Source organism: Carassius carassius, chromosome 31 (genome assembly GCF_963082965.1).
Source record: "Carassius carassius chromosome 31, fCarCar2.1, whole genome shotgun sequence".
NCBI classification, from domain to species: Eukaryota; Metazoa; Chordata; class Actinopteri; order Cypriniformes; family Cyprinidae; genus Carassius; species Carassius carassius.
Window position 1 is genome coordinate 29,222,763 of NC_081785.1, and position 12,949 is coordinate 29,235,711.

Sequence of the window (12,949 nt, forward strand, 5' to 3'; positions counted from 1 at the left end):
ACAGCTTTTTTATCACAGCTAAATTTTCCACAAATCATACAGCCATAAATATTACATTTACAGATATATATATATATAAAATCCCCAAATCGTGCAGCCCTAACTAAGGTATCCAAAAATAGTGATCAGCCTTTTAATGACTTCTGCTCATTTCAGCTGTGGTTGTCCGCCTTACATATCATTCACTATCAGCACAAGGCCTAGTTCTCAATGTAATTTATTTTGGCTTTTCCTCTCTGCTGTGCTTTGAGGTCAGAATATTCTCTGACATGTACCAGACCTTATGCCAATAGTGTGTTTACGTGAGACTAGCAGCGAATCTGAGAGAGAATGAGAGCCGTCAGTCTCCTGGTGGAGTGCCAATCAGACGTCGCAAGATGCGCTAACCAACACAGCAATTCAAGACGCATCCTGCTGAAATGATCCCGCAGGGATGCATCCCAGAATAGGAAGTCTCAGCCTTTCCTTCTCCAGAAAATATGATAGGATGAAGGAGGAATGAGGCGCTGCACATTCTAGTTGTGGGAAAACCATGAATCAAAAGCGTCTGTTATCTGGAAATGTGTTTGATTAGCGCTGTTTAGTTGATCGTGACAAATGGGAAAACAGGAATAGGAGTGATCAGACTTTATCACAATCATTTTCACACCTTTATTTACCCCAAACCCAAAGAGATCTGCTACATTTGCATACTGATTTGTATAACCCAGATAAAAGGGGGAATGTCTAATTATTTAATACATCTTGGGACCCTCCACTTGATCTGTGCAATAATGTTAGCATAATTGCATAAGTTGGGAATGGGGGATGGAAGCGCTTGTGGAAGATTTCAGAGCTACAACTGTTACTGGCCTGTTCATTAATGGATTTACAGTATAACTGTACCAACTGCATGCACTAATCCGGTGTAAAATGTAAATGACTAAATGTGTAATTAAATAAGAAATCTTTAAAAAAGGTGTATCTGTCAAAAAACATAGTTGAACTGCAGACAGGCTGTTCTTTTGAAGAAGTAGTTCAATACTACATTTTACTAGACAGTGAAGATACTTAATATAAAATGTGTCCATTATAACAAATGTAATTTGTATTGGGGCTTAAAAGACAATAATACTGTTTCAGTAATACTGTGAACCCATGTTGGGGAAAGTTCGTTTTAAAAGGAATGCATTGCAATATTGCCTTACTGCATAAAAAGTAACTAAACGTGTTACTTTTTGTGGGAAGTAGTGCATTATGTTGCATTAGTGTTATCTTTTGTCACCTGGGCTGGGCTTGCTTGTTTCTATTTATGTTACAAAAATGCACAAGTTCTATTTTTGGAAAATGTAAAGGCCCTTTCACACCAAAAAAGAAATTAATAAGCCTGAGGCTAAAGGAAGAGTCTCTGAACTTACTCCCTATTTCTCACAACACGGGGACAAGAGTGATGTCTGTGAATAAATGGGCAAACAAATTAACTTGTGTTACTTATTTGGAAAAGTAACTCAGTTTCGTTGCAAATTGAAAAGTAATGTGCTACTTTTCCAGTTCCGTATAAAGTAATCTGATTACGTTCCGCGTTACATGTAATGTGTTTCCCCTTAACATGGCTATCAACATGATAATAACACTTAACACAGTAATTGATCTGAACTGAATCAACATTTAACTGAATTGATCTGAATAATGACACTATTGTCTTCTGTTAAGCTGCTTTACAGCTGAAATTCAATTTGTTTCATAATTGATGAATTTTGCAACATTAACACTATTACTGTGAATCTGCTCTGAAAACAATCTGTATTGTGCTTTAGAAATATAGTAACTGTCATTTACTGTCTATAATTTTTCATTTTGTAATCGGCCATTATGTTTTCTGTTTGGCCAATAAGTATTGGGAAAAGGACTTTTATTTTGACAGAGCTGAGCGCGGATGCACAGAAGCTCCCCGCAGTTTCTGATTTTGTGAAAAATACTATAATAGCGTTAAAAGTTGCTATCTGAAGAATAGTATATTTCACAGGTTTCTTATTTCATGACGTTCAAAATATTTTTATATGAATTAATTTTCAAATGATTAAGTTATTTAAATATTATGATTTAGTTACATAAATATATTTAATTGCAACACATTATTCACATTCATCTTTAAAGCAAATAATTTGATATCACACCATATATATATATATATATGGCCATAATTAGCAAAAAATCAGTGAGACATTTTGAGTGAACTATGTATTTAGGGTTACAATGAACAGACATATTTACACTAAATACACCCTAGTTGAAAACATATATTTTGTTATGAATAAAAAGACCTAAAACGCATTATATCTGTGCATCTTTTCACGACTTGGTTGCCCAACACAACCCATTTAACTCTATCCCATTGCTCTAAAACAACACTCTTTACCAACTACATAAAAGTTACACACTCATCAACACAGAGATACCGCTGTAGAGATGTTTTCGGGTGAATCCCGTTGTTGTCTTATAGCGAGTGTTGTCAGAGAGCATATTGTTTTTATTCAGCACACCATCTTCAGTGATCAAGACAAGCCTGAATAAATTGAGCGAGCGCTTTCCGCATAGACATTCAAACCACACGCTTGCACGAGAACAAGAGCGCTGTCTGCCGACTGTCATTCTGCATTTAGCCGTCGCTCCTGCCATTACCCATACATGTCCTAATTGAAATGCCTCGCCGCAGTTAAATGTACACAGACACAAGCAGAATGGCCGAGTGTATCAAGCACTTTGCCTATTGTTACTCGCACAATGCCACTCAAAAGGTTCTTTTATTGTGCAGGTATGAAGCGCTGAAGCGCTCAGCTTGAATAATGTATCAGTAGCTGGTTATTCTCTGTGTAAATAGCGAGCGAGCAGCAGAACCGGCCTCGGTTTGGGTCAGGTATTATGTAAAGCGCGCTGAATTTGTGAATGTAATTTGGCGAGGTGCGATTCGAATGTAAGCACTGAAAGCACGCTGGGATCTTTTGTTTTGAATCCTGTCTCATCTGTTTTGTTGGCTCATGTTTCTTCATCTTTGCAGCACACGCTGTCCCTGTTCTGTAGTGTCTCACAGCCACAGGCAATTTATCAAATTGAGTAAAAGATGATTTTATAAATAAAGTGATTTATAGAGCATTCTTTTGATCACTTTGATGGATGCGGTGGCAGGCTGTAAAACTCTCCTGCATTAGCTTGTTTTGGTTGGGTTATTTTTGGACGGGCCGACGGGAGCGACGTCCTGCGAGTGGGAAGCACCTTACTTTTCTCTTTTCTCTTTGTCTCCCACCAGGTAACATTGAGTACAGCTGTCCGGCCACCAATGAGTGCGAGATCACGAAAAGAAGACGCAAGTCCTGCCAGGCGTGCCGCTTCATGAAGTGCTTGAAAGTGGGCATGCTGAAGGAAGGTGAGAGGAAGTTGCTTTTTTTAAAAGTAATGCATTACAATATTGCGTTACTCCCTAAAAAAGTATAATAAATTACATTACTTTTGCGTTACTTTTTCTCATCTGTGGTTGGCTTGCTTGTTTGTTTTTATTATAAAACCGTTCTATTATTGGCAAAAAGTTAAAAGCTATAATCTATAATTATTTTTGCTTATTTGTATGGTTGAATTGGATCACTGAAGGTCAGCGGTAAAGACAATGATTAACAAAATGGGATAAAATACTTATTGGATTTTTATGTTTTTTAACATTTAATTATCACAGGTTTGCTTCATATTGTGAGTTTGCATTTCACTGCTTTTATTCATTTTGATGAATACCGAATGTGTTTTTGTGTAAGTGAGATGAGTAAATGCTTGTTCATATTTAGTCTAGAACCACAGTATTATCATGTTCATTAAACAAAGCCTCTGCACTCACTTGATGTCTCTCAACATGAGGAGAATACATGAAACAAAGTTACTGGAGTTACTTATTTGAAAAAGTATCTCGGATATTTTATCGTAAATTAAAAAGTAATGCATTACTTTACTAGTTACTTGAAAAAAGTAATCTGATTACATAACTCGCTTTACTTGTAATTATGTGTAATAATATGATAGATAAGACAGAACTAGTATGGCTATTAATAATCTTTCATTACACAAAAGTGTTATAATATGAAAGGCTCTTATATGGAGCGGCACAAAGTGCTTATGCGCATCCCGTGCACAGAATAACACGCTTAAAGCAACACAAGAGTCACAGCTCACGGCATAGAAAAGATCAAAACACAAAGAGAAGAGAAACTGATGCGTAGTGTATTATATCTGTGTGATCGAGTCTTTTCTTTGAACAGTTTTAACATTTCAGTTACTGTGTGTGTATCCAACAACAGAGCCTGCTGATTATCAAGGGATTTTAACGTCTAGTCCTAGGAAGTATACATACAAAAACTTTATGGTGCTTGATATGGGTTTGTCTTTCATGAGGCATAACAGTAACACACAGAATAGTATACACTAATATCGGGTTTGGATCCATCTCATCTGAACATTCCCAATCTGGCAAAAAATGGCAACATCTGAGCGATAATGATACAGAGGATCGGATTGGTGCACCCCTAATTTCATGAATTCAGATCCTATAGTGATATATAGTGATATACTGATCCTATAGTCTAATAAGTATAGTAAAAGCAGATTTATTGTGTCTTATAATAAGGAGAACATTATTTGTATTTTGTGTTGTTGATGTCAGAGTTCGTATGTCAGAAATTCATCTTTCGCCAGACAGATGAACATAGACAGCTTGTGTGACAGCGTCATCCTCCAAAACTATCAACAAGTGTTATTTAAGTGTTATTTTATAATTTATATACAAAGCTTTACAGTATTTTCTGTTTATTAAATTAGTTTTAATTTTAGTTTTAGTAATTTTGTTGTGCTTTTGTAAATTATAGATAGATAGATGTTGTTTTTGACACAAGCCGATAAGTCCATTCTAGCGAATCAGTGTGCTGTATTCAGGTCAGGTGACAAGGCACTTTCACTTTGAAAAGACGTGCTAGCTGAGAGGAGTTTGGAGGATGCATAATTTCGACGAACTTAATGAACCTGTGATATAATCTTCAGGGCAAAAAATAAAGATAAAAACTGAAATATTTTCACGAAACCTTGCAAAAGCAGCATGTTACAATGGTAAAAGTAATCACGTGTAATCGTGTAATGATATCCATACAGTTTATAATCACAACAACAACGTTTGTCAGGCATCTACACTTTCATTGAGATTACAAAGATTAAACAAGGGTTTTTCTTTTTGTTTGTTGTTGTTGTTTTTTTTACTCTAAAACATGAAATGTGGGGTTATCTGCTTTTTCAATAAAACTAATTTTAATATGTAAAAAAACATACTTTCAATGAACTTTAACTTTGTAAATTAACTGTATTTGTTTAAGGTTTTATTACGTAATCAAAACAACCCCAATGCAGTTTGACTGATATTACTTGGAATAAAAAATAAAAATAAAAATGCCGTTTTTGCAAATGATCTCTTCATATATATGAAATGTGTGTGTATGTATTTCTGTTTAGCTTTATTATTATTTAAGTTTTAGTAATGAACATAGTTTTTGTTGAGCACAGTGTTACTCTACATCACGCTTCTCACATGTTCCTGCTGTTCATTATTAATCGTGTTTCGCTCATTTTCAAACATGTCAGCTATTAAGGTTTTCCTTCACGTACATGTATGAAGTATTTTTGCCGTTCACCTCAGCAGATCATTCATTAGGTCACATTTTACTTTGTAATGTCATTTGTTAGCCTTTAAATAAGTCACAGGGTGCAAACCGTGGCGGCTCCATCAAACACACGTCAGCAATCAGAGTTGAGCAAGGAGCCAGATGGAGCCCATGCTTTCCAGAGACACACAAGCCATGTTAGACTCCTAAATGCTCTGGCTGGACCTGAGGGGCTGTTGGGCAGAGCTGCACTTGCATGCAGCAACACGGCACTAAATAATTGTGCCTGTTGGGCAGAGAGACAGAAATATGCTGAATAGGTCGAACCGTGCGTCTGACTAATAGAAGTGTAACAGTATTCCGACTGGAAAGGCTTCTGTCCCAGAGCACACGCTCTCTCCCCGACGTATTGATCTGCTAAATGTTTTCCGAACATCTCAGCTCTCTTCCTGCAGATGCTTTTTTAAAGTCCTGCCATGTAGGAAATTCGTGACAATTAAACATGCTCACAGATATTTCTTTCTCTCTTACTTTCCCCTTTTTCATGTCTCACGGCATTCATGTTAATGCAGTGAACACATGCACACTGATGTGCATGCAAGAGTAACATAAGAGCATGTGTGCTCGGGCTGGATTTGAAACAGGTTTGTAATCTAATGTGTGTAGTTCACCCACAATCCATCTGCGAAAGTGCTTCTCTCTATGTGGAGCTGAATGAAGTAACGGAATCTATTCCACTGCACGAGACACCGAGAATGAATCGCATTACTTGCTGATGAAAAATTAATGCAAATATATTATCTGGAGGAATAAGAGCCCAGAAAATAGGGAGGGATTGTCAGAAATGAATTATTGTGTTGAGACAAAAAAATGGCGCTTAAACAATAAGATGAAGTCTGCACTTCAGCAGCTTTGAGATGTTAGCAGTAAACAATATTGTAGAATAAATATATGAATCTCTGTTAAAGTGTAATTTATTTCTGTGATGCTCCGCTGTATTTTCAGCATCATTCCTCCAGTCTTCAGTGTCACATGATCTTCAGAAATCATGAAAATATGATGATTTACTGCTCCAGAAACATTTCTGATTATTATTATTATGTTGAAAACAGTCGTGCTGCACAATATTTTTGTGGAAACTGATACATTTATTTTTTCAGGATTCACAGTTGAATAGAAAGTTTTTTTTTTTTTTTTTTTTACTGCATTTCATTGAAATTGAAATATTTTGTTACATTATAAATGTCTTTACTGTCACTTTAGATCAATTTAATGCTTACAATAATAAAAGTATTAATTCATTTTTAATTAAAAAAATGACTTTTTTGATTTTGTTAGATTTTATTTGTATATTTTCTGTTTTAATTTTAAAGTTGTATTAGTTTTTTGTGATAGTTGTAATTTGTATTCTTTTATATATATTGTTGTTTATTTACTTTTAGTTTTATGTTTTAATGTATTATGTTTGGTTATATTAGTACTTTAAATAAACATTTAAAATGTTGCAATGGCACTAGCTGAAATACTTTTATATTATTTCAAAGTATTGGAATTTATTTATTCATTCTTTCAGTTTTGTTTTAGTTAATAATAATAACCCTAATATAATAAAACCACTCTGTAATATTTTAAGACATTTTGTCTTATGCTAGTGTTAAAATCACAACCAGCTTTTCCAACATCATATAAATTTGTTCATACATTTTGCAAATAAATAGGATGACATGAACAGGCATCTTGCTGGCTGTCCCGCGTCCCGCCTCGAGTGCAAGGTCACTGTCTGTCTCCGATCCGACTCTACGTGAGCGCCAAATCAATCAGGCCTTTCAAGGTGACAAGGAAATGAGATGCAGAGGGTCACGTCCGTCCACATCTACCCTCACCGTAAGAGCAGAGCAACGGCCGAGTGGCTTTGAGACGAGCGAAGGTCACACGCTGAATGCAGACATCTCACCTAATCATAACTTTACAAGACAGGACAGCATAGGCGTCAACTGTTGGAAACTTTCCTTTCTGTTTAAGGACATTAACTCAAATTCTCACGCTGCGTTTACCAGAGAAAAAACCTGAAGAAAGAGCATCTCTATTAGACTAAATGTTTAGGATTACTTAAGTCATGTGATAACTGATATGCAAAACTGAGTTTTATTTATTGTTTTATATCTGTTTTTGACTTTATATATATATATATCATATTTTCATATGAAAATCATATTTTCATATTTGTCGTGGACTAAAAGGCTGCTACACACACTTGTTCAAAAACGACATTTCAAAATCATTCAAAAGTATTTTTTGAAGAAATTAATTAATTAATTAAGGATTAATTAAATTGATCAAAAGTGACAGTAAAGACATTTATAATGTTACAAAAGATTTATATCTAATAAAAATGCTGTTCTTTTGAATTTTTGTTCATCTGTGAATCCTGAAAAATAAAATGCATCACAGTTTCCACAAAAATATTGTGCAGCACAACTGTGTTCAACATTGATAATAATCAGAAATGTTTCTTGAGCAGTAAATCATCATATTATTCTGATTTCTGAAGATCATGTGACACTGAAGACTTGAGGAATGATGCTGAAAATACAGCGGAGCATCACAGAAATACATTACACTTTAATAGATGACTGAAATAATGATAGAAGAATCATTTCAAAGCTGATAAAACTAAAGAGTTTATCAGCCACGCAGGGCTCAGTATTCTGGGCGCAGGATGTTTTCAGTCGTGAGATTTACTGCATAGTCCTGGACCCGCTCCATTCCCTCAAAACAGGAAGTGATCAATAAGAGGACTCAGATGTCAGGGACTACAGGTTTTTTTCCTCTGATCAATGGAAGCGAATCGGAGCTGGGAAGAAAGGAGCAGATACTATTGAGAGATTACACTGACGTAATCCAAAGACTCTTTAAACCCACAAGACTCACATCGCTCACATTCTCAAGCCTCATCTAGATGTCTGATTTCCATCTGCTGTAAAATCAAAAGAGAATTATGTGTTCGTCAAAAAGTTTTTTTTATTTTTTTTATCACCATTATGTTATTCTGGCCTCATGTTATTACGCTCTTTACAAAGAAACATAAATCTTCCACGAAATGAAAGTGGATAGTGATTTATTCTGTCAAAAAGAAGACAAAGGCACCGAAACAAAGCTAGAGGAAAAAAAAACGTATAAGTTTGGAAGGACATGAGTGTGAATAAATGATGACAGAATGCTCATTTAATGTGAGCAGTTCCTTCTAGACTCATATCCGAGTGTGAGAACTGTGTGTGTGTGGCGGTGGTTTCCCTTGAGGCCTCGTCTGAACAGGTGAGAGGATTACCGCAGGCGTGAACATGTGTTTTCCATCAGAGAGCCTAGATCACTGCTGGACGAGGACGACACTCTGTAGATCATCTCTAAAGAGAGATAGATGACTGCTTGATCACAAAGCACACATTCACAGTCTAAAGAAAGTGCAGACACGTACTGAACTTAACAGATCATGAGTCAAATCATCTATGTAGGGAAGGATGGTCGGGTCTGACTAAAAAAAAAAATTATTAATGATATATGATGTATGGAAGTTGGAGCTCTGGCTGGGAGAATGATTATGTAGTCAAAACTAAGAAAGTAAGATTTGAGAGTCCATTTTGATGTGTAATATACTTTTCCACTGTACAGATATGTCACCTTTCTGTGAAAGGTGACATACCATCAGAGGAGTCAAGCCGCTAGATAATTGTATTATCTAAAGGGAACTGACTGTATTCAGACAAGTTTTGATGCCATTGTCGCCGTATGATGCCTAAGAAAGTAGTGTTTTTAAGCACAGCACTGCTTTGTGTGACCACTGTATTTCTGCTTTTCCAGTGCATTTTCATTCTGCCACTTTTGTTCAGACCAATTATTTATGTAAGGGATAATGCATGGATAACTATTTTAACACACAATGTGGAGGTTGCCAAAATTTGTTTAATGCACAGCTAGATGTACATTATCCTGCTTATAGCATTTTCATCTGCCAGCATTGACAAGTTAAAGCTGTTAATGGTGTTTCAAATCAGACAGAGATGAAATAGTGCGGGTAAAATAACTTTTGTTGTAATGGATGAATAATAGCGTTGATTTGAATGAATTATCGATTAATCAATTGAGAGAGAGAGAGAGATATGACAGTTGTGTGTGTGAATTATCTATGTCTGCTTGTCTCTCTACAAACAGTGGAGCTGTGAGTTTATTTACTTCGGAAACAGTGTTTTACCTCCTTGTTGCTGAGGAATATAATGTAGACATTCAGTATCTAAGGTATGTTATTAATAAAAGTTGCAAGGCAGCGCTCACAACAAGTTTCTGAGCTCCTGATTTTTTTAGTGGAACAGTGCTACAGTATATCTAGTCTGTATGTGTGTGTGTGTGTGTGTCAATTAATTATATATATTTTAATATAGAGGGCCCTATTTTAACGATCTAAACGCAAAGTGTAAAGTGCACACTGCAGGTGTACTCAGAGCATGTCCAAATCCACTTTTGCTATTTTAACAACGGAAAAACGGTTGGCGCACCCGGCGCATGGTATAGACGGGTTGTCCCTATTCTCTTAATGAGTAATGGGTGTTTTTTTGGGGCGTAACTTGCAATAAACCAATCAGAGTCTCATCTTCCATTCCTTTTAAGAGCCAGTTGCGCTCATGCCATGATTTGCTATTTACACGGTGGAATTTGGCAAGCGCAAAGACAGAACACCTCTCCAAGATGAAACGGAGCTGCTTGTGTGCGAGCAAATAGATAGCCTAATTCTGATACATGCGATAACTATCCATTATGACATGTAGGCATTTTTACACACACACATATATATATATATATATATATATATATATATATATATATATATATATATATATATATATATATATTTAATTAGCCTACAAAAAATTATTATGCATTGCAATTCTTTAATTTTTAATGTTTGGCTTGTTTGTGTGCTGCTGTGCATCCTTGTGTTTAATAAGCTGCGTGTACGCATGTTGTGGACCCGCCTATAATAACACACTCTTAAAATTTCAAAGAAAAAACATTGCGCCAGACTTTAGACCAGGTTTGAATTTGTCTATGATGCACTCTATTTTCAGCTCCTTAAAATAGCAATGCGCCTGAACACACCTCTTTTTTAGACCAGCACAAATGAACGCAAATGCATTTGCTAATTAAACGGCGTGGCGCTGGATGGAAAAATTAAAAACTAGCAAACACACTTGTGCTGTGCCTTGCGTCGCATTGCGCCGAGTGTATTATAGGGCCCAGAATTTCTCGTTTCCTGTTCTCAGGGACCCATGGTTACATGTGTAACCTGAGACCTTCCCTTTCGAAAGGGAACTCCACGCTGCATCCTCTAGAGGGTGATATGGGAACGTTATACCAACACATTCAACATAAAACACACTCACACATATATGAAAACTGTTGAAAAATAAAACAAACAAAGAAAAAGGCGTTCCCTAAGTTACGCCTCCATCAGATGACAGGTGTGTCAGAGCACCCGTCACAAGAGAGCGCCAGAATTCAAATAAACTATATTTTGCCTGTCTTTCCCTTTTTTTTTTGGTGGATCGTCTCATTCTGTTTGTGATACTGTACGCTGCAAAACCATGCCGTTTGTTTACTACCAAGATGCTTCTGAGCATGAGTTATTCCATAACAGACACAAACAATACTGTCCCTGAAGAACTGAAACATAAACAAATAAATTATTATCCATATTACAATGTTATTGCTGCGTTGGACTAAACGTGCTCCATGAGATGTCGTTCAGTGGACCCTTACCTTTCTAATTAAACCTGGATTCACAGCTGTGGATGTGTTTATGACTCGTTATTACGACGAATCTGGTATGTACTGCGTTTTCATTCTTCATGTTTTGATGTGTACTGCTTACACAAATGTAGCAAATACATTCTTTATAAGCTTTCCATTGAAAAACTGTGATATTTCGTTGATGCTTCAGGCTTAGATCTTTATAATAATGTATAGTTTGTCAAGATTAAATTTGTCACGTTTCATTTAATCTATTCATAAACATTGACACGTGCGAATTGAGGGGTGTTGAGGACGCCGGCGTCGGGGTGCAGGCTAACACGTTAAGAGTGGAGGCCTCAGCATAATGACTCTCTAAAGCAAAAAGGGGCCTAACAACACTCAGCGCTGAAGACAGCGAGGCTCACAAAAAGGAGCCTTCATACCAATAGTACTGTCTAAACTGAGCTCTGGGGAGCGGAGGCTCCAGCAGACTGACTCTACTAACAGAGAGGAAGTCAACAGGTGCACCCTGCTCACCATAACCCTCCATGCTGAGGGGAGTGTGTTAGTAGAGACGCACTGGTTGAGTAGGAACCGAAGATACCAGGGTCTAACCAACTCAGAGAAAGGGAATGAAGCTAATAAGCTTAACCCTTACCGTACAGGATTGCAGACAGTGTATGGAGTCTTGTGTGCACAATGACCACTTATGTGGATTTTAGAAAGTGTGCAGAGGTGTTAGTGTGCAGACTTACAACTTATGTGGATTTTAGAAAGTATGCAAAGTGTTTCGCGTGCACACTTACCACTATGTGGATTTCAAACCCGTATCACTGCCCATGCCGGAGCTCTGAAGAGCGAGGGTTTCATCAGGATGACTCTCTTAAACGACAGGAAGCCTGGCACTCAACCCTCTTAGAGAAGCTCTTAAGAGTGGAGGCCTCAGCATGAAGACTCTCTAGAATGAGAGGTGACCTGACTACACTCAGTGCTACAGACAGTTAGCGAGGCTCACAACAAAGGAGCCTACATACCAATAGTACTGTCTTAGCGGAGCTATGGAGAGCGGAGGCTTCATCAGAATGACTCTCTTAAAAGAGAGGAAACCTGCACTCAATCCTATTTGAGCCCTTAATAGTGGAGGCATCAGTATAATGACCCTCTAAGATGAGAGGAGACCTAATCACACACAGCATTAAGGGCAGTTAGTGAGGCTCAGAACATAAGAGCCTACACTCCTCTTACTGCCTAGGCAGAGCTCTTGGGAGCAGATGCCTCAGCAGAATGACTCTCTAAAACGAGAGGAAACCTACACGCTTGCCCTGGTAGGGGAGCTCTTAAGAATGGAGGTCTCAGCATAGCGACTCTCTAAAGCGAGAGGACCTGGCTACACTCTGCACCAGAGGCAGTTAGCGTGGCTTAAGGAAAGAGCCTACATACTCATATCACTGCCCATGACGGTGCTCTGGAGAGCAGAGGCTCCAGCAGAAAAACTCTCC

General features: G+C 37.2%; 1 protein-coding gene across 3 annotated transcripts in view; it reads left to right on the plus strand.

The window, feature by feature from the left end:
• esrrb (estrogen-related receptor beta) overlaps positions 1–12,949 on the plus strand; it is a 72,246-nt gene that overhangs the window by 29,729 nt on the left and 29,568 nt on the right. For all 3 annotated transcript variants that reach the window (XM_059519473.1, XM_059519472.1, XM_059519474.1), the window contains exon 3: positions 3,287–3,403. In XM_059519473.1, the coding sequence (XP_059375456.1) occupies positions 3,287–3,403 (117 nt within the window). The remainder of the gene's footprint in view (positions 1–3,286; positions 3,404–12,949) is intronic.